We start from the raw sequence: 22,960 nt of genomic DNA, 5'->3' as shown, positions 1-22,960 counted from the left end.
CCAGAATTACAGGATTTTTAAAAACTAATGATCATGAAAATGCTACTTATCAGAATTTAATGCAGGTATCAGTGGAAAATTCACAGCCTTAAATATTTATATATCAATAGAAATGAAAGAATAAAAACAAATGAATTAAATTTCCAAGTCAAAGAGTCTTACAAAAATTGAGCCAAAAAATCTCACCGAAACACAACAACAAAAGCACAAAGAAGAAAGTAATAAAGATAAAAGCAAAAACTAATGAGGTAGAGAACAACCATAGATCTAATTAATAAATTAAAATGCTGGTTTATGTTTTTAAGAAAAATCACAAAAGAGACCCCTAGCTTAACCTGACCAAAAAAGGGGTGGAGGAAATATACAAAATTAGAAATGACCAGGGAGAAATTATCTTGAAACAGAAACAAATTTTTAAAAACCTGTTACAAGAATATTTTCAATGCCTCTGTGCAAATAAACTTGAAAACTAGACAAAAGAGATCATTTCCTAGGAAAACAGAAAAAATAAAAAGTTACCAATAAACTACCTTACAAAAAAGTATCAGGCCCAGATGGTCTCTTTCTGAAATGCCGTACAGAAACCTGGCCTTCCCGCACCAAGAACCACGAACAGTGATGTCTGGTAACTCGGGGCCATCACACTGTGAACCCAGTGAGTGCCAAGGCCTGAACAAGACGACACCCCCAGGGATGACAAAGCTGTGGACTGCCTATCCTCTCCAGTTCTGAGCAACTGTTGAGTCTGCCTTCCTGAGTTTTCTCCCTTGATGTGAGCGAGCAAGCTTTCCTACTTCCAGAGTGCCTGCCCTGGCCTGCCCCTGCCTCTCCCCCATGGCTGTTACTTTAATCTCCTGTGGTTGGAAAATCAGGTAAATACACCACGTACAAAAACTTCCTATCACCGTTCAGTACTACAAACCTACTTAAAGCACTGCACCCCTCCTGTGTGTGGTTGTAAGTCAAGCACTGTTGTTCTCCAGAGTTTCAAATTCCTCTAGGTCTTCAAAAAAGAGAGGTGAATACGATTTTCAAAATGTCGATACATTTCAAATCTGAACTTTAGAAGAAAAGATACTTCCAGCTGAGAGCCCACTCTGCCCTGTGAGTCAAGGCTGCCCCTGCTAGCAACAGCCTACTCCTCTTCTGTTCCTAGCACACCTGCGGCAAATTCAGCAAAAAGATTACCTGACTTCTTGAAAAGCTTTTCCAAGACATAATCATCATTGCTCTGTTCACTGGTCTCACTCTCGTTTTCACTGTCCCGCTTCCGGTACCGCCTTTTCTTCACGAGGTGTGGAATTCGAGTTCCTTCAAACTTGGCATCTCTGGGATGCTTAGGGCTCTTCGGCTTCTGCGTTGGCCTCCGATGCTGCTCCAGGGGCTCTTCTTCCAGTGCACTATGTTTCGTTTTTGACTTGTGCTTAGAAAAATTACTTTCCGATGGCTTATTCTCCCAAAGAGGCTCTGTCTGAGCCTGGCAGCTTTCTCTTCTGTCGGGAAGACCCTGGTTTTCATTGACGCTTTCCTCACTTGACAGCCCGTCCATTTTGCTGATTCTCAGAGAATCTGAACAATCCCCATGTCCACTAATCACGGATGATTCCTCTCGTCTAGACACTGTGTTCATGTCTTCTCTAGGCCCGTCACTGCCAGGTGGAGTCCTAGGGGTTTGGGGGGCATCTTTCAAAGGATCGCATGGATCAGAAGTTACTGCATTCACTTCAGCTCCTGTAGCTGTAGATTTCTCTTCAGATGATGTGGCCTCGTTTGTGGATACATTAGAATCAGGAAATTTTTTGCATATTGGAACATTAGGGTCTGCTCCAAAGGCCGGTGGAAGTTTTCTTTTTAAATGGAGCTTGGGAGCCTGAACTTCTGAGCCAGTTCCTGAAAGGGGAAAAACACGCTCAAGTTACATGACATAATTCTTCTGTACTTTATTATTTTAAGTGAGCTTATTTTATGTAATACCTGCAAAAATAGCACTTGTTTCAGTACTCTGGGATGCGTCAGGACTTGTCAGAGTGAACAGCTCATAAAGATCATTGGACTTGAAAAATCGCCTTTGCTTCGGATCTTTCAGCACTCTGTTTGTCAGAAACTGTTTGAAAATTTGTCTAAAAAGATAAAAATTAAACTGGTATAAAACAATGTTTAGCTGCACCTCGAAATCCTAGTTCTAAAACAATATGAGAGATACGATAACTGTAGCTGAACAAATGTCTAAATCATCCCCGAGCTTTTCGCCTTGGAAAATTACAATTCAGAAAGTACATAAAATATCGGGTGGTCTCCCATGCTTGACAGAATTTAAATCACAAAGAGTATCTTATTTATACCCAGTGAGCTTTTTCAATCTCCAAGATCCATCACATGTCAGGAATCACCTTTCTACATACAATCATGTGACTCACAGCCTCTCTGAGCTGGAAGAGCTGGATTCCGGGACTCCTGGACCAAGGGTCCCCTGCCCGGCCCTCCTCAGAACCCTTCTGTGATGGGATTCTGGAAACGCTCTTACCTGGCCTTTGCAAAGCTTTCCCTTGGAGCCATCTCACCCACCTTCTGCCTGCTGATTCACACTCTAGCTGAAGCTCCACACCATCGTCACTCCTGCCCACACGCCCCCACAAAGCAGTCCTGCTCCCCCTCCCCCCACACCTCCCCACCCCAAGGCTAAAACATGTCTAAGAGGAAGAAGCTCTCCCTCACAGGACACAGCTCGTCTCTTGCCCTCTCAGAATAAGGCCTTGAAGAACACACACCTATCAGGGAGTGGCCCAGTGCATGGTGGAAAGCAGGGAGCCTCCCTTTAAGAGAGGGGGTGCAGTTCAAGAATAAAGTCTTCGGCAGAGGAGGGGGAGAAGGTGGCCGTATCTCCACCCCACTGTTAAAGGGACCCTTGTCTATACCCCTACTCGTTGTACAGAGATGGAAAAAGAACAGGTGTCCTAGTCAACCTCTCCCTCGGGGGCATCTGAGTCCAAGACCACCAGGCTACCCACACTGATCACAGCTGCATGGTGTGGGAAAATTCCCATATGTATTTCAACTTTGTCACTTCTTAAAATTTTTCTGAAAAAAAGATGGTACACTATAGAAGATATATACATTTCTCTTAAATAAAAAGTAAGATGAAGTTTATACATAAGCAGTCTCTGATGTTTAATAAGGTAGAAAAATGATCAGGTTCAAAGACATTTTTTAAAAACTCACAATAAGTCATCTAAGCTTAATGAGAACGAAAAAATACAAAAAGGAAACAACAAAACCCCCTCACATATCCTTTAAGTTACACTAACTATTGCTCTAAGATAAAAACACATTTTTAAAGCAACACATTTAAAACCTTCCCAGCTCAACCCGGGCGGCGTCCTTCTACAGCTACATCGTGCACACGCGGCAGCCAGGAGAGCAGTCTCCAGTCACGGGGCAGGCCGCCATCTGTACTGACCGGTGGTAAATCTTTTCTTCAATGGTCCCCGCAGTCAGCAGCCTGTACACCGTCACTTGCTTCCTCTGGCCTATCCTCCATGCGCGCTCCCGGGCCTACGGCAGAGAGATGCATTTCAACAAGCGCCCTTCCCGATGACAAGCGCTTTTGAAAAGAAACAGAGACAGCCGGCTGCTTCCTCCCCCTGCCAAAGCCAAAATTCTGCCTAATGACACTAAATACACCTCAGGCCCATTAAGGAAGATAAACAGGCAGGTCTCAAAGATAGATTGAGCCACCTCTACATGAAAAACAACGTGTGTTTGCAACTTTGCACTCTCTTTGTACCCTAGATGTAGCGATGCATGCTACAGATAAAACTGCTGAAGATTCTTCCTCCATGCTGAGGACGAGGCAACAACCAAGATGGGAGCTCCATGCGGAAGCTGACAGGGGCACCAAAGGCCCCTCACAAGGGCTGGCCACTCAACTGTCTGCCACTCGCACGCTCCTTTACCTGTGTGTCTGTGCTTGGGTTCCAGTCAGGATCATAGATGATGACTCTGTTTGCCCCCGTCAGGTTGACTCCTATGCCGCCCACCCGAGTGGTCAGAAGAAACACAAATATGGATGTGTCCTAGAGTAAGACGCACAACATTCAGTATGCACATTGAAGACTGGTGACAGCTCTTCCCCTCTGTCTTTACATATTCTACACATGGAAACCTCTTCTAATACAAAGGATGGGTTACGTCCTAGAGATCGCTGGTCAGTCAAGATGCCATCTCACAGCTCCTGTTTTTAATACCAATTATATTGGCAATATCTCAGAGTTGGCTTTTCAAGAAGGAATATACATTCTTTGTTTACACACACACACACACACACAAGAAGGAATATACATTCTTTGTTTACACACACACACACACACACACACACACACACCCATCCAGGAATGCCCAGAGTTAAAAGAGGAAAGTCTCCCTCTACCCTCTGCCCATCCCCAATGTAAGCAGGGCTCAGGTGGGTGAGGCAGTTCTTCTTCCTTCCTCTGCACAGAGTAGCACTACTTGGCTTTACTGTTAAATTCACTTGTTACCTCATTATATCTTGTAATCAGTGGTTGTCTTGAAGCTATTGCAGTGGTACCATCCATCTTGAGGTAAGAATACTTTTGAGCTCTAAGGAATACTTCAAATATGTCCAACATCTGTTTGGGAGAGGGGGAAGGGGATAAGAGTTTAAAAATCAAACACACACCTCCAGTGAGGTCCACATTTGTCTAAACAGTCACACCTTCCCCAACAGGCTTAAATTAAAAGGGCTTCTTGCTTTGAGGCAGATAAATATAACTACTACGGGAGTATTTTTGATATTTCCCTACTGCTAATTCTTACAGGGCATCTATCTAAGTTCAGACCCAAACCTGCTCACACCCTAGAATCACATGGTAAACCTTTCACAAAAGCCAACTTCTAGGCACCAACTCTAGAGAAAGATCCAAGCTCCCAAAGAGATCTGTAGGCTGCCACCTCAGTATCAGCAGGTGAATTCGCTTTTAGAATCATTATTTTAGATTATATCCCATTTTCTTAATAACGTGTTATAAGTCTTAAGACCAAATTGTTTCTTGTATGAGGTCTGTATACTCACTTGTCTTGACTGAGAAAACAGCAATACTCGTTGACCCTGCCTGTGCCATATTTTCAACAAGGACTCAACTACTATCATTTTCCCAGAGCGTTTCCAGTATCCAAACTGATCTTCTTCTAGTTCATCATCTGGAATACCTTTAGGATTCTTTGGGCCTCCAGAAAAGAGATCAGGGTGGTTGCAGATTTTTCTTAGGGCTACAAGTCCAGAGAAAATCTATGGTATAAAAGAATTACGTGCATTTGGATTATGCCATGTAAAATAACATTCACTTGGGAAGGAAGGGAAGAATGCTATTCGATATGTAACACAGATTAAAAAGTAATTCCTGGGGTGCCTGGGTGGCTCAGTCAGTTGAGCATCCACTCCTGATTTAGGCTCAGGTCATGATCTCGGGGTCATGGGAACGAGCCCCGCAACAGGCTCTGCACTCAGCACGGAGTCTGCTTATCCCTCTCCCTTTGCTCCTCTCCCTGCCCATTCCCTCTCTCTCTCTCTCTCAAATAAATGAGTATTTTAAAAAATCTTTAAAAAAAAAAAAAGTAATTCTTCACCAGCTTCTTAGCTTCCTCCCTATTCTCAGCATATTAGGAGCTAGAAGAAATCAACCTTCATTCATCTTTTCTTGTTACATATCTGCATGGGAAATACACAAATGGGAAAGATATGGGGCTGGTTCACGCAGCAGAAGGGCACAGGAGATCGGGAGTGCCTGCCCTCCAGGCCCCAGCAGGTGGGCATCCTTCACAGCTTTCCAAGTATGACTCAAATCAAGCTCATGAGTACAAACGCTCAAGGAGAAAAGATAAACTGTAAGTTAAGCCAATAATCAAAGAGTATGGTAGTTCTAACTAGCAAACAACAGTTAAACAAATAATAAAAAATGTGAACAAATCAGGAATATTTCAGAACTCCCCCAGAGTCATCTGTAACTCCTCTGTCTGCCTCTAGATCTGTGCTTCCAATACAGTGGCCACAAGCCACAGAAGGCTAGTCTAAACTGAAATGTGCTGAAAATGTAAAATATCCAATTTTGGAGACATAGTTTAAAAAAAAAAAAAGGTACAATATCTCATGTATTAAAATGACATTTTAGATAGAGCAGGTTAAATAAAATTCATTACCAAAATTCTCTTTACCTTTTTTAATATGACTATTAGGACAATTTAAAATCACACATGCAGCTTACGTTCTGTATCTACAGGCCAGTGCTAATCCAGACCACCTAAGGCTTCACAACTTGGAGGCACGTGAAGGGCAGATTTAGGAGAGATGAATAAATGTGAATGATTTAAGAACCTCTAATAGAGGCCAATGATTGATGTCAGAACTAAAAGAAATGGTGAGCCATGGCTAAAAGAACTGAAATGACTTCCTCGGGAAGAAAAAGCGTGCAGACATGATGGGACACAGGCAGCCATGCCACCCGCACTCATCTCTTTACCAACCTCTGTTTATGGGGAAGTGTGTTTCAGAGAGTAAGATGCTTGCTACTCAGCTGCACCTCCCATGAGGACAGACCCAAGACTAAGGAAGTTCTGTGTGTGTAATAAATAGAACACAATTTACACTTTAAGACCCTGAAGCACAAAGAAACTGAATAGTTCATATGGACCTTCAAAGTATATGCTGATATAAACCTACTACATATGCTTATCGAACAGACCTTTACCAACATCTATTGCTGAGTATTGCCAAGAACGCTGTTATTATTATTAATAATAAAATGTTATTTTATGTTATTACTTACACAAACATTTATAATAATAATTCCTCCTTCACGCCCCTGCCGGCCCCAGCAGTCGGGGCCACTTCCCTGCGTGCTGCATAGGACCAGACATCCGTGCAGGACTCACCACTACAGACCCCGTGTCTAGCACTGCTCTTCTGCTAGACCACGTGACGTGGGGTTCAAGTGTAACCATGCTGCAACGCAGACAAAAGGAAGTGTGCTCAAATGTAACTGCACGTTCTCTTACTTCTGGCTTTGAATTAAGAGATGGTTCACACCCAAGTGTTTCCAAGAGGTAACTGTGAAACATGACTAGTACTAGCTTCCTTTCCTCCCCTGCTTCCCTGCTCTACAATTCATTTCTGACCTGCATATCTCCATTGAGAATTCTGTAAACTTCTTTGGAATCGATAAAATTTTGGTAGACTTTATGTTGTTCCTCTGTAAGACGGCAAAATAAGACCTATGGGGGTAGGAAAAAAAAAAAACAACAGAGAATTAAAATAATTAAAACATCAACAAAGTTTTCTAATCAAAAAAGTACAATGTATACAATTTAACAATGTACCTCTTATTTTAAAAAGCCAAAAGGGTGCCCCATCTCAGAGCTAAACAAAGACACAGTTACCCCTTCTCATCAGCCCCTCCACTTCTGCCATCCATCCACCTCCTGGTCCCCACCTACTATCCCAACAGTCCCCCAATACTGGCTTCCTTCCCACAACAAAGTTCAGGACCAGATGCACAAGCCCTCCTCCATCCTAGCCTCCAAGTGCTCAGACTGTCTCACCGCCCATGCCCCTCGCCCACACTTCACTTCAGCACACCTGACCAGAGACCCTATCCTGGAGGCCAAAGCACAGGTCCATGAGTTTACCAGACCTGTCCAACCTCCCAGCCCGATTGTGCCTGTTACTCCATGCCAGAATGTTCCTTGACTTTCTGCCTCTCAATCCTCTCTTTCTTCATGTCCACTCTATTCCTTGGCTAGTCATAAACCCAAGACATTTTCCTTCAGCTATCCCTTTGCCACCCACTACATCTGCCTTGTAAACTTCCAAATGAAGACTGACTCAAACACCTGCCTTTTCTACTCCTTTTATGCTAAGTGCTGAGCGCTGCTGGAGAACCTCACCCATCTGGGCAGTGTCTTGCTCCTGGTCTCCGGGAGAATTCTGCAGGCACTCCCTGCTCAGCCCCTTCTGTAAACCCAGAATGGCTGTGACAACACTCCTCATTCTCCCCAAGCCACCTACTGACCTACCCACCTTTGATTCAATCTCTACTTTAAAAAAATCAAACGGACACCTGGGTGGCTCAAAACCTTAAATGTCTGCCTTCGGCTCAGGTCATAATCCCACGGTCCTGGAATTGAGCCCCTCATCAGGCTCCCTGCTCCCTCCCCATGAGGAGTCTCCTTCTCCCTCTCCCTCTGCCCCTACCCTCCTGGCTCGTGCACGGTCTCAAATAAATAAAAATCTTAAAAAAAAAAAAAAAAAACCACACACAACAAATGGAAAAAACATCAAAAACAGAAACCAAAGCTATCAGTCATGATTCCCTAATTTTCACCCCCTAAAATTTATCTACTTTATCCACCTCACTTTGTTTTCCTTTATTTTCAGGGGAACAGCCAGCTCCCTGTTTGGGAAGAGGGCAACCCTTTGACCTTCATACCAGATCTAAAAACCCTCTCCTCTTCCTCTGGACAGTGCTCCGCCACCTTAGACTCTCCAAAAAGTGATGGGGAAAATTCCCTAAAAGGATTTATGTATAATCACCATCCCCACATCCTCACCTTCCAGCCTCTTCTGGTCCCAGCACAAGCCTGGAGGGCATGGCCACTGAGAAAGTGCTGTGGACAAGCTCACTAATGACTTCCTAGCAGCCCGCCACACTGAGTCTCTAGGCCTCAGGATGCCACTTCCCCGAACCCACCTCCTGCCTTTCTGCCTGTCCTCCTGTCCTCCCAGCTAGCCCCTCCTGGTACCGTCTCCACAATGCTGCAGCTTCGCTCTCCTCGTTCCGTATATGCGCCTCGGGCAACCTCATCCCTGCTCATATATTCACGCCTTCCCTGCTCAGAGGTCACAACTACATCCCTGCCTAGAACTCTCCCCTCAGAACCTGAGGCCCATTTATAACTGCCTTTGGGACAGGCAGATGTGCCGTGAGCACTTCAAACGACCCAAATCAACTCACAAATATCTCCTCCACACTCTGTCCTTTTGAAGTGTCTGGCAGCAGATCTGTCCCAGCATCTAAACAGGAAACCTGGGAAGCACCTGCCAGCCCCATACGCTCCGGGGCTCAGGCCCATGCCCTCTGTGGACTCTGGAAGGACCACCTAACTCATCCCTTTGCCTCCATTTTCCTTCCCTTCCAATGCTTTCATATGCTGCCTGAGTGATCTTTTGAAAATATGAACCTGAGTATTTCTAATTCCTGATTTCATAAATTTGTATTTCAGTCTTTTAAATACAATGGCAACAGAGAAAAGCCTTTCCTCTGTTAACCACAAGGTTAACTGAACTAATTATTCACCAGATGCTTAGTTTCTGCAAATCAGTTTTAGGTGTTACATGGCCCTTTAAGGTGGGTAGTAAGACAAAGTCCTGATCTCAAGGAGTTCTAGTCAAGAGCCTAGTGGGGGGCGCCTGGGTGGCTCAGTTGGTTAAGCGACTGCCTTCGGCTCAGGTCATGATCCTGGAGTCCCTGGATCGAGTCCCGCATCGGGCTCTCTGCTCGGCAGGGAGTCTGCTTCTCCCTCTGACCCTCCCGACCCTCCCCCCTCTCTCATGCTCTCTCTCAGTCTCTCTCAAATAAATAAAATCTTTAAAAAAAAAAAAAAGAGCCTAGTGGGATCTTACAACTTCTGTTGTGGGAAACCTGGGGGTGTGGTGGGTGGGTACCGTGGAGGGGGAAAAACCTCCAGAGAGAGGGAACATCACATGCAAATGGAAAGACAAGTGGCACATGTCAGGAAAACAGGAACTGTCTCCAAGCCATGTGCCTTGGCTGCTACATGGATTACAAAGAAGAGACATTCTGGGACTCCATAGTGAAAATAAAGTGGTGCAAATAAGCTAAATCAGGATTCTTGATGTTCGGAAGAGGGACATGAAGGTATGTCAGCAGGAAGACAAGCCTTGGAAAAACTAAGCCAGTGACGCTGTGCGATACTGAGTGGAGTGGAGAGTGCCAATGGCTGGGAGAGCAGTCAACACTGGCTGCCCTAATGTACGAGGATGTGGAGCAAAGAAGCGAGAGCATGAAAAAGAACAAATGAAACAGCACAGCAACTGATGGATATGGAATTAGACATAGCACAGAGCACTGTGGCCTGAGACACTGGCGGGAAAGGGAGACCTGTAAGGAGAATGCTAAGATCAAGGGCTGACTTTGGAAATGAGTTTGTGGGGAGGGAAGAGGCGGGGATGAAAGCAGCCTTGGTGACAGATCTACAAGATCCTTTATAGTTTTGACACTGAGAATCTACAACATATTTACTGTTAGATGTTGAAAAGAGGGTGCAGTTACCTGTTGAGATAATGGAACACCAGGATGGGCCTTAAATGGATGCCCCTTTTACAACCTAAGTCAGATGACATCACTGCTTGGCTCAGTCTCTCCCTGTGAACTGCCTCCTCACTCACAGTAAAATCTGAAGTCTTCACCATGACCAGCAGGCCCTGGTGACCTGGCCGGCTAAGTGACTTCTCCCTCCAAGTGCTCTCATCCTTCTTCCTGCCCTCAGGCCACACTGCCCTCCTTGCTGGTCCTTGGAGGTACCAACACCCTTCCATTTCCATTGACCTGGAACGCTCTTCTTCCCAAAACCCCATGCTTCGCTTCCTTTACCTTCTTTAGGCCTCTGCTCAAATGTCTGTTTATCAGAAAGGAGACCTCTCACCATCCCTTGTAAGAAGCCCACTTCCCCAAATCCTCGCCCTACATGCCCCATCCCACTGACCCTGCTCAGGGTTTCCTCCACATGACTGCTGCCTGCTGGGTGACGTACGTGCCTACGACTGTCTCCTCTCCTCAAGAACGAAGGTGAGCAACAGGAGAGCAAGCAGCTGCTCTGTTCAGTGCTATCTCCCACGAACATGCCTGGCACCTCTGATTTGTGGCATGAATGAGTTGGGGGCTTGAGGAAAATGGACAAGTTCAAAAAGTGCACAGGAATCTGTGTGTTAATACGAGAGAGATCAAAGCCTGTGGACTGAGGAGGAGTCCTGCTGAGGGCAGATGCCACAGCAGCTCACCTGCCACATGCAGGTGTATACAGAGACCAGCTGTATACACCCGCAACCACACCTGTTAGCCTCACCAATTCTGCATATGAAAAGCAGAATAAACAGACAAGTATATCCACGCATTAGGAATGGGTTGGTAACTCCTGGATTTACAGACCTGTTCATTTTTATCTGGCAAAGAAAGGCTCATTTTGACATCTGACTTCATTCTCCGCAGCAGGTATGGATTTATGGTATCTCGTAAGACACATGCACATTTATAAGCTGTTTTAACCTTTAATAAGAGAAAAGGGCAAATAATTACTTACGTTTAGCAAATGCATTTGTTCTTCTCAATTGATTCCAATGTTAAAAAAATTTTTCTAATGACCTATGGTTATACAAAATTGGCTGGAAATGGTTGGAAAATGGTTTGGAAAAATGAGGATAAGTTCCATATACTCCAGAAGGTGGTACCTTTCAGAAGATATCATCAGTTAAAAAACTTATTAACCAAAGTGTACAACAAAAGAACTGGTAATTTTGTGCCCTATTCCTCCTCCATACTTTGCTTTAATTATTATTATATTGTTAAACCCTAAAGTAGAGATTTCTTCAGTCTTTGACTACCCTCTAGGGAAAAAACGGCTTTCAAATGAATCTCTGTTTATAATCTTGCATTCTCCAAAAGCTACAAAGGAACTGCTGCTCTGTGAGACTGAAGATCAAAAGCTAACTCTGGGGGAAAGCTGTAGCCATGGGAGCAACCAGATAATAAGCAGAGATTACTGCCCACTGGGGACTTAGGAGAGTAAGTTCAAGAAAAGCCCTATGATCCCAGAAATGAAAGGTCACTCTAGCCTGAGATGGAGCATATGGTTCTGTAATGGAGCATAGCCACATGAGATGCGTATTAACTGTATGTAGAAAAACAAAGACCCACAGCTCAGGAAAAACACCCTCTGCAATTCACTTAAAGGCAAACAAAGAATTCAATAAATTATTGATACTTAAAAAAAAAATCTAAATAGGCTTAACAACCTAGTAAATTACTATTTAATGGAACAAGAAAAATTCCAACCAAAGTCTAAGTTTAACAAAATTAGCTGCAAAATAAATGACAATAAAAAAAGCATGACCATAACACATACAGAAAAATTCATGTTAAAAAATTAACACAGGGGCACCTGGGTGGCTCACTCAGCTAAGCATCTGCCTTTGGCTCAGGTCATGATCCCAGGATCCTGGGATCGAGCCCTGCACCGGGTTCCCTGCTCAGCAGGGGGCCTGCTTCTCCCTTTCCCTCTGCCCCTCCCTGCCCGCTCATGCTCTCTCTCTCTCTCTCATTCAAATAAAATCTTTTTTTAAAAAAAAATAACACAGTGAAAATCATTTTAAAAGACCCTAAGTATACCTCACTCAACTATGTATACACATATGTACATATATGTGTGTTCACCTTGTGTGTGAGTACATACACAGAAAAAACAGGATTTACTTGGAATAGCAGACAATAACAAGTTCGATTAATCAACAACTTTTAGTTACAGGTAACCTCGTAAATGTATCATTCAGACACAGATTAAAAATTACCCTTAAGATGATGATCAGGTACGTACTATGGTTTGTAATACAGAGATGATAAATTTCAAAATTTAACATGACTTTACAGTCCCACCAAGGAAGCAAGTACACTGTTTAAATCTTCCTAAAAATATATACAGTATGTTAAGGAAACTATCTCCACATCCCCACCTCTACTCACATATTTCTCCTCCAGAAGCACCAGTGAGCTGGATGATAATGCTGGAAAACCAGGGCTGGGTTGGTGAGTGGCCTGGCAGCTCATATCTGCTCTCTCTCCTGCCTGTCCACCCCCTCTGGAGAGTTCTCCTTCCACCACCCCTCCCTGTCCCTGACCCACTGTGGTGAACTCACAGGGGTCAAACTCACAGTGGCTGGGGATGGGTCTGTTTTTCATAACCAACTCTCCTCAGAGGAAGAACTAAAACTCTAGAATGTAGTGGGAATGGGAGAGCAAGGAAGACTAAGAAACCCAATCTTAGCCTTGATGTCCAGCCATGTTCTCAGTCCAACTTTCCTAGGCAATCCTGTGCTTTAGGCAATAAAGCTAATTCTATATTTACTTCCCATCTGCCTCCCTGTCTCTCTGAGTACACACATGGTAGGGATCCAACTGTATTTCTCTTAACTATCACTCCCAACTTCCATGTAAAATGAAGTGCCATGTAAAACGAAGACCAACTGAGCACGTCCATGTTTCCTTCCTACTCCTGACAAGGCAGAGTGACAATTACTCCCCAGTTCTGCCTATTCCAAAGCTGAGGGACCTTAGGCCATTCACCAAACCACTGAGTCTCAATAACCTTGAGCAAGAAATGAGGAGGTTCTTTCAGTTCTTTATTTTTTTCTTTTCAGTTCTAAAATCTAAGCTTAACATGCAAAGCCAAGAAGCAGGCCATATTCTTGGTAGTTAATGTTTCTCCCCCTCACCTTCCTCAGCCTAGCACAGTCATTTCTCTGCCAAGAAGCCTTTCTTGACTCCCACAAGCTCTGATATTGGATATCTCCCCTGATCACAGTCCTCATTATGATAATCCCACTGGACTGAGAACACTATTCAAGGGAAGGTTCTGGTTGCCAGCCACCTCTCATCATTTTAGCCCCAGCCTGACACAATAAATATCTGCTCACAGACGATCTTCTTGGGATTCAGTAACTCACGGCAACCATGGACTTAAAAAAGCGAATATAAAACAACAGTTCTGGGGCGCATGGGTGGCTCAGTCAGTTAAGCGTCTGCCTTCAGCTCAGGTCATGATCCCAGGGTCCTAGGATCGAGCCCCACGTCAGGCTCCCTGCTCCGTGGGACGTCTGCTTCTCCCTCTACCTCCTCCCCCTGGCTCGTGCTCTGTCTCCCTCTCTCTCTCTCAAATAAACAAATAAAATCTTAAAACAAAACAAACAAATAAAAAAACCCAACAGTTCTGCTCCCAAAGACCTTATACCTACAAAGGGAAAATAGGTAAGTACACAGACTTCTAACATAAGGACGAAAGAGACCATATTTACAGGGTCTCCAAGTCTATCCCTACAAGTGATTTATTAATTCCAAAGGAAGCGGTTAATTTGAAGAGTTTAGAAATCTGGTAAATACCACCTTACCCCAGTAATCAGATACCACCAATTGTCACCACCCATGAAGGATAAACCAACAGCATGTGCCTCCAGAAGTGAAGCATGGAGAAACACAAGTCACAGAGAATGGAAGACAAACCCAAAGTGAGGCTCATTCTACAAAATACAAGGCCCATAGTCTGGAAAGATATCGAAGTCACGAGAGCTAAAACAAAACTAGAGGAACTGTTGCAGATTAAAGGAGGATTAAAGAGACAGGGAAACTACTTGAACAACTGGCAAGATGTGAATGACTACAGACCTCAGAATTGTATCGGTGTTAAATTTCCTCCTGATTTGGATGTTTTTACTGTGGTTACGTAGGGGGATGTCCTTGTTCTTAAGAAATACACACTGAAGGACTTGGAAGAAAGGGACATAATGTCTACAACCTGCTCTCAGATGAGTCAGGAAAAACAAACAGTATAAATTTGTGTGCACGTGTACAGAGAAGTAGGAAAGGAGGAGGGAGGGAAGGAAGGAAAGATAAAGTAAATGTGGCAAAATGTTAGCAAATGCTGACAACTGGTGAATCTAGTGAAGAGCACAGGAGTTTTTTTCTAATTCTTGCAACCTTCTGTTAAGTTTGAAATTATTTCAAAATAAAATTTCTAAAAGAATGGTATAAGAGAAGGACAGCAGGGATTCCGTGGAAGAAGAGGGGCTCTTATAAAAGTTAGTTATAAGTCATTCCATCTCAAGTATTAAAACGATTTTTGACAATCCCCTAATTTTAAAGGTCCAAAATTCTTTCTCTAAGTATTTTTAAACATGTAAATGTCTCTTTTGGTAGATGGCTTTATTTCTGGTTCAGTCATGACCTGGTGGGTGCAGGCCCCACCTGAGGGCTTGTGCCCTTCACCACGGCTGAGGTCTGCCTCCACATGCCACAGACTGCCCTCAGGTCAGCGTCCTGATGTTCCTGTCTGTGACAACCCCCTCCCCCAACTTCTGCCAGTCACCCAGGTCTAAAACCTCAGGGGTCAGCTGTAGCAAGCTCACCACTTCCACCCCATTTCCTTTATCTTAGCGGCCCCCACATCTTGTTTGTTCTACGGAAAATGATGCCACTTGGAACTTTTGCTCTCCACCTTCTTTCTCAGAACCACCCAAGTCCAGGTCCAGGTCCTCATCACCCTCACCCCTAACAATTCCTGGGGGTCCCTCACCACTTGCAGCCTGAAGGACCCTCCAAGAGCAGCCCTCTTGCAGCCTCCTGCTCAGACACCTTCGGTGGCTCTTCGCTGGCTGAGAGCCTCTGCGTCCCTTTCAAGGCCCCCATGTCTGGCATCCACACCTTCCATGCTACCCCACAAGCATCCCCAGTGCAATCAGGCACGTCTCTTCACTGTGGCCGGTGGCCACACAACACGGCTGTGTTCACACCACTGCCCTAACCTAGAATGCCCCCACTCTTCTTGGCCTGTTTTCCCAGAATTGGGTCCTCTCTGAACAACTCAATCCTCCCTGGCTTCCCCTTTGCTAAGCTTTGACACTATCTTAGAAGATGCACTAAATTATATAGTGTCCAGAACTGATTCATTCTTGTTTCATAATTTCTGACTGGTTTTGAATATATTACATGATTTTTTAAAACTCATCTGGAAAAATATGAGGTGTCAAGCAAAAATAATTTTGTGATTTTTGGCAGGTACCAGTTTATAAGCTTGGCCATTTCCCTTATCTTACGAATGACTTGACTACAAAGTATAGTATTAAGTAGGAACAGTTTAAATATTAAAACACCTAGAAATGTCACCTGCCTAATACGTTACCTGCACCGGGGAGGCATTTGAATATCCCCCCATGGTGATGGGGACCGAGAACTGCTCCATGAACACGGGCAATGTGCCTAACTTTCCTGGGAAGATGAAGTCAAAGAGCGACCACAGCTCCCGGAGGTTATTTTGCATCGGTGAGCCAGACAAGATGATGCGATGAGGGGTGCGGAACTAATTGGGGAAAGAAAACACTTTTTTATTAAATTCACTTTTCCAGAGATGATCACCATCCCCACCCCAAAATATTCCCATACAATCCTGGTTATTTAACACTTTTACGTATCATTTTAATCATCTCCAAAATGTATACGTTTTATGCAATATAGAAAAATAAACAGGGAAGAATTTTTCTTATTGTTCAAGCTGAATACCAGGGATGAGAGTTGGATCTGGTTACATTCTAATGACTGACCCCTACGAGAGACAGTCAGTAATGTGAACAATGAGAATTTTTAAAACCATGATTATGGGCAAGAATAAAAAATTTTCTGCATTATTTCCACCTGGAAATCTCCCTTGCTATAAAAAAGGTCATACCTGTTTGCAAGCAAGGGTGACAGCAGCGTTTGGATTTCGAATTTTGTGCCCCTCGTCCAAGATCACATAGTGCCAGTCATGTCTGCTAATGTCATCCTGCATCAGCCGAATGTAGGAGTAAGAAGTGATCAAAATGCCATGACAATGAGCAATATCTCGAATTAGTTTCTCCTAAAATGATGATAAAATGGTAAAGCCAGTTTTAAATAAGCTCATTTAAATAAACTAAATGAGCATGACTCTTTAAATGGCAACCTTTCAATGATATAATCTAATGCATTTTTAAAATATGCACACAATCATAATACATATGATTACAATTATACATTATCAGCACTGAAAGTTTATGTTTCATCAATCTGTAACTGGTAAACACGGACTACTAGATCTACTATTAAGGAGGAGGGCCCTCTCGGCATCAGGGAAATCCAAATCAAAACCTCAATGAGATACCACCTCATACCAGTCAGAATGGCTAAAATTAACAAGTCAGGAAACGACAGATGTTGGTGGGGATGCGGAGAAAGGGGAACCCTCCTACACTGTTGGTGGGAATGCAAGCTGGTGCAGCCACTCTGGAAAACAGTATGGAGGTTCCTCAAAAAGTTGAAAACAGAGCTACCATACGACCCAGCAATTGCACTACTGGGTATTTACCCCAAAGATACAAATGTAGGGATCCAAAGGGGTACGTGCACCCCGATGTTTATAGCAGCAATGTCCACAATAGCCAAACTGTGGAAAGAGCCAAGACGTCCATCGACAGACGAATGGATAAAGAAGATGTGGTATATATATATACAATGGAATATTATGCAGCCATCAAAAGGAATGAAGTCTTGCCATTTGCAACAACGTGGATGGAACTGGAGGGTATTATGCTGAGCGAAATAAGTCAATCAGAGAAAGACATTATCATATGATCTCACTGATATGAGGAATTCTTAATCTCAGGAAACAAACTGAGGGTTGCTGGAGTGGTGGGGGGTGGGAGGGATGGGGTGGCTGGGTGATAGACATTGGGGAGGGTATGTGCTATGGTGAGTGCTGTGAATTGTGCAAGACTGTTGAATCACAGATCTGTACCTCTGAAACAAATAATACATTATATGTTTTAAAGAAGAAGAAGAAGAAGAAGAAGATGATAGCAGGAAGGGAAAAATGAAGGGGGGGAAATCGGAGGGGGAGACGAACCATGAAAGACTATGGACTCTGAGAAACAAACTGAGGGTTCTAGAGGGGAGGGGGGTGGGGGGATGGGTTAGCCTGGTGATGGGTATTAAAGAGGGCACGTATTGAATGGAGCACTGGGTGTTATATGCAAACAATGAATCATGGAACACTACATCAAAAACTAATGATGTAATGTATGGTGATTAACATAACAATTTAAAAAAAAAAAGAGGAGGGCCCTCAAAAGAAGACTAGAAAAAGTTATCATATGTAAACACTTACCCAATATTTATTTTTCTAAAATATTCTTTGTGTCAATTCTTGTTAAACTTAAAACAACAAGATAGATGGGAAGTGATTTTTTATTTTAAAGCCAGAAAAAGAAAATGAGAGAAAAGCCAGGGAGACAAGAAGACAAATCCAGGCACTCTACTGATACGGAACAGGAATTCCAGGAGGAGAGAATACAAAAGGATATAAAAACAATGATTTTTTTAAAAGATAGGAAAAAATTCTGAAGAGAAACAGGAGTCTATAGAGCAAAACGTTAATGAAGTGTCAGGCAGAAACAATGAAAAGAGACCTATACCTAGGCATATACCTACTAGAATTCCAAAAGTAAAGAGAAAATGCTGTAGCTTCTAGTCAGAACAAAACAGAAGAAGAAAAGAGTCCCTTCAGAGGAAAAATACTCCACCTGAGCTGGATAACTCTTCTGTTTCTCTGAACTGTCAGAAAGCAAAGAGACAATCTTTCCATAATTCTAGGGGAAACGCTCTGACCCTGGAATTCTGCACTGATCCAAACTGGCAGTCATGCTTGACAGAAAAAATAAATTCCACCTCCAGACAGGCAAAAACAGAAAATAAACCAGCCAGAGAGAGGCTAGGCACAGTACACTATATATCCAGCCAGGGCAGAGGTATGGTCACTGAAAGAACACAGTCCCTCTCCAAGGGCAGAAGAAAGTGTGCCTGGAACGCACAGCGCCTGCAGAACAGCAGACAGCGGAGCTCCCTGACCCAGAATGCTCATCACAGACAGAGCACTCCCAGCAAGCCCCTGAAACAGGACAGAGGTCCTATTACAAACCCCTGGTCTACAGGGGAGGAAACTGTAATAATACACCAGGTCACACAGCTGGGAAGTGGTGGAGTCATGATTTGAACGTAGACAGGGAGCCAACTCCAAAGCTAGTATTAACTCAATCTTAGGCAACGCTGCCTCATACTTAACCGCGAAAGAATAAAAAGATTTAAGGGAAAATTATATGTAATACATACACCAGTTCTTTAAAAAAAATTACACGTATTCTCTGCTTTTCCAAAGTTCAGTTAGCTTCTTCACTTTTACAAAAGACCTACGTTAGTATCTGTTTTTGCCGACCAAAAGAAAGCCAAAAAGGATTTTCACTTTTATGAAAAAAGGTGAGTTTTTGTCTTTGTTTCGCAGTGAGCCATTATAGAGGCAGCGCACACCCCGAGCACGAGAGTGGCGCCACCAAGCTCCTTGCCCGGGAACTACACTCAGCGTCTGGGCAGCAAGCGCTGTAGCTTTGAACTGGATCTATGAACACCTATGCATTATCTCGATTTATTTTGTGCATGTTAGCAAGATGTGTCCTAAGGTATCAGAAAAGCCTAAGAGAGGTTACTGTTTGGGTCTAGGAAAGCTCAAGAACTTTTCAATATAAATTAATGGTAAGTGCTTCTTCACTTCAAGCCATTTCGGGTTTTATAGGAATGCTCTACTTTTGGACAGCAGGGAAACCTGTATTAAAACAGTAAGTAAATATTATTAAGAATAAATCTAAAGTATAAAAAGGGATATATTTTTAAGTGCCACTATAATTCTTATTTAACAAAACCTAGAGTAAGAACAGGAGAAAATAAAAGTACACTAAAAATCCTGCCCCATCCAAGGGTAGAAAGGAGCACAAGTGACAGACACTGTCTGCTTTTTTTTTTTAATTAACGTATAATGTATTATTTGTTTCAGGGGTACAGGTCTGTGATTCATCAGTCTTACACAATTCACAGCGCTCACCATAGCACATACCCTCCCCAATGTCTATCACCCAGCCACCCCATCCCTCCCACCCCCCACCACTCTAGCAACCCTCTGTTTGTTTCCTGTGATTAAGAGTCTCTTCTGGTTTGTCTCCCTCTCTGGTTTCGTCTTGTTTCATTTTTCCCTCCCTTCCCCTATGACACTGTCTGCCTTTTAACTATGAAAGAAAAACAGGTTGGATTACATTTGTAAAAAAAACAAGCCCATCTACTGATCCATAGCTGCTACTTCCACATAAATACAAGAATTAGACTATGTAATTATCAAACCACTCTAGGGGAAAAAACTAAAAGAAAATAGAAAAAAATCAGGAAAACAGAGAATACAATAAACAGAAAATACGATTGCTGGTTTCAGACTAAGTATACCAGAAGTCTCCACAATGACAGTGGGTTATTAGCAGCAAGACTTTCCAGGGGGTACATACAGCCAAACCCTTAGACCAAAACGAGCCTGGCACTGAAAGCTGAAAATATGGGAATTACCCAAGAAATGCAAACAGAAACAGGGCAGAACTAGAAATACAAATAGCAGACAAAATGAACTGAACAGAAACAGAGAGGGATATTTTATATTTTAAAGGCGACAGTGCGTGCCGGAGGAGGAGCCACACACCTTCACCTACCAACAAGCCCTGCACCAAACCAGGGGTGCAAAGCCCTCAGAGCTGCACTGACGAAGCAGGACATCCACACCTGCAGGGGACCAGGCGCAGCCTCCCAGAGTTTGACAGACCAGAAGAGAGAAAGTTAAGATTAAAGAAAACAAGAGGTCAAAAATTAAGATACAAATGATCTGAGCACCACCATCCATGAGCTCCTTTTAAGAGCTATCAGCAGAGTTTCTGACCACACAAGGAATACTCATTCCTCACACGCCACTGAGGCTAAAAGCAAGCTGAGCAGTCAGTCAATGCAATCTGCTAAAAAAGGAAAATGAGAGAATAAGATAAAAACAAAACTTAGTGGACCATAAAAAAAACAAAACTGGCAGAACTGCAAAAGCATAACATGAAATAGCTCACTGAAAAAAACAAAACAGACAAAGCTCTGTCAAGTCAGCCCAAAGAACAGACTCAGCTGCACAGCGTGAGAAGGTCAAAAGAGCGCAACCCAGATGTAGATACTACACAAATGTGTCTTCTCACCACTGCCCCTAGCGAGCTAATGCCAAAACCCTGAACACTTTGACAGAGGACAACTGTTAAAAAAAAAAATAAAGTACCAAAATGGACCCAAGAAAAATGAGACAAACCGATCAGACCAATTACTGAAGAACCTGAAAAAGATGGTATGCTCTTCTCACCAAAAGTCAACCAGACCCAAAGGGTTTCATGAGCAATGTAGGAAACCATCCTGTTGTTTAAACTATTCCAAAATGCAGGAAAAGAAAGGACGCATTTCAATTCATTACTATAAGGCTAGCAAAACCCTGTTTTCAAAACTAACAGACACACCACACTTACACGTGTACTCCCTACTAGAGATCCATGACTTATAAATAAAATCTAGCCGTATATTAACCTAATAAGGCTCATCACAGGAATATAAGAAGAGCGAAGTATCAGGAAACCTAATGCAATCATTCATGTAATCACAATTATGCTAATTTTGTAAAATTCAACATCTTCAAAAATGATTTTAATATTATGTTAATAAACTAGGATTGGAGTATTTTTTAACTCAACAGAGTATAAAATGGTGTAATAAGAGCCAAAAACATTTTGAAAGAGAAAAACAAAGAGGGAGAAATGACTTTCTCATGTCCTAATACCCACTCAAAACTTGCGAGTTCACAGAACTGCTTTAGAGAACAACTACGATACCCAGTACCCGGTACGTATTAAAGGTTCAACGGGGAGAGCTATATTATTATTATGACCACTACTTTGCAGTCTTCCTGTTCATGGTTTTCATGAACAGTTTTGGTTTTCAATGCCTGCACAGTCCTACATTGAAGACCACAGCTGATTAACCATTTCCCAACTCTGTACCTTACGGTGAATGCACAGTAAAAACCTCAGGGCTCACAGCTTTCCAAACACAAGCCAGGTTTCTCCTGGACTCGCCTCCCTCCCCTTCGCCCTGACTACACTGCTAATCCACCACCACAGGCCCCGATGCAGCTTCTAGTGCCCATGAAGAAAAGCGGGCCGTGCAAAGATGCGCTGCTCCACCTCGCACGCCTCATCCCACCAGTCCCGGGACTTTCAGAAGCCAGAGCTGATGCTAAGAGCTCCTCTGCGCCTAAATTTTCCACGGAGACTGTGGACAGGCAGCTGCCACAACTCTACCCCCATCTTCCCCGCCAGGAGAGCAGTGGCTGCTAGAAGTCATAAAGCAGCTAGGACCCAAGAAGGCAGCGGACCGAAACCGAGAATGTCCGTGCCCAACTCTCCTCTAGGCCTGGAGCTCTGTGCACACACAGAGATGAGGGGGGATGAAAACAACTACCAATGTTTGGGGCTTCAAAACCAACAGAGGACAAATTACCACCCACGTTTATGAAATGTCCACTGCGTCGTAGCCAGGCCCTGCAAATGTGCATCCACTTGCTTGGGACCCTGGAACTCCTGCAACTGCTGGATGCAAAGACTCACCACGGCCATTCCCTTAATGCCCCCACCCACCAAGGAATGCCACCCTGAACTGGATTCTGGACGCCACTTCACCATAGCTGAGCAAATGAGATGCCAAGTCTCTCAAATATGCACCACTGGCACCATGGTCAGCTTCTTTTGCATGTTTAATAAGGACTGAAGTTGATTTGGAAAATTCTGTGATGTTAAGCCATAGAAATACACAATTTCTACCATATTCAGAAAGATGTATGATGATGAGTAATAATCAAAAAGACACTTTCATAAGAAGCATAAGAATTTTTTTTTTAATGTCCCTATTGACAATGTAACTTCCACTTAACGGCCACTGGGTAAAAACATCACCTAAGACTATTTGTTTTCACCTGATTCAATCTTAGAATTCTGTAACGGCCTAGACTGGAGTTTCAATAATGGCGAATTGTTGAATATTACGGACGTCTCTATCCAAACACTTAAGACAAATCATCTCGGGCGGTTTCAAATTAAAAGCTTGTAAAATATGTAACCTCTCCTAGTTTTTGCAATTAATAGGGTACATCT

General features: G+C 43.3%; 1 protein-coding gene across 3 annotated transcripts in view; it reads right to left on the bottom strand.

The window, feature by feature from the left end:
- The window catches only part of ERCC6 (ERCC excision repair 6, chromatin remodeling factor), a 72,323-nt gene that overhangs the window by 5,708 nt on the left and 43,655 nt on the right, over positions 1-22,960 (bottom strand). For all 3 annotated transcript variants that reach the window (XM_036073511.2, XM_036073536.2, XM_078077448.1), the window contains 10 exons: positions 16,576-16,746; positions 16,033-16,209; positions 11,238-11,354; positions 7,189-7,284; positions 5,090-5,305; positions 4,536-4,646; positions 3,954-4,073; positions 3,458-3,552; positions 1,975-2,120; positions 1,189-1,890 (listed from right to left, as the gene is read on the bottom strand). In XM_036073511.2, the coding sequence (XP_035929404.1) occupies positions 1,189-1,890; positions 1,975-2,120; positions 3,458-3,552; positions 3,954-4,073; positions 4,536-4,646; positions 5,090-5,305; positions 7,189-7,284; positions 11,238-11,354; positions 16,033-16,209; positions 16,576-16,746 (1,951 nt within the window). The remainder of the gene's footprint in view (positions 1-1,188; positions 1,891-1,974; positions 2,121-3,457; positions 3,553-3,953; positions 4,074-4,535; positions 4,647-5,089; positions 5,306-7,188; positions 7,285-11,237; positions 11,355-16,032; positions 16,210-16,575; positions 16,747-22,960) is intronic.

The sequence above is a fragment of the Halichoerus grypus genome, chromosome 7 (assembly GCF_964656455.1).
Source record: "Halichoerus grypus chromosome 7, mHalGry1.hap1.1, whole genome shotgun sequence".
NCBI classification, from domain to species: domain Eukaryota; kingdom Metazoa; phylum Chordata; class Mammalia; order Carnivora; family Phocidae; genus Halichoerus; species Halichoerus grypus.
Note: the sequence above shows the minus strand (reverse complement) of the source record. Positions and strands in the feature narration are given on the sequence as shown.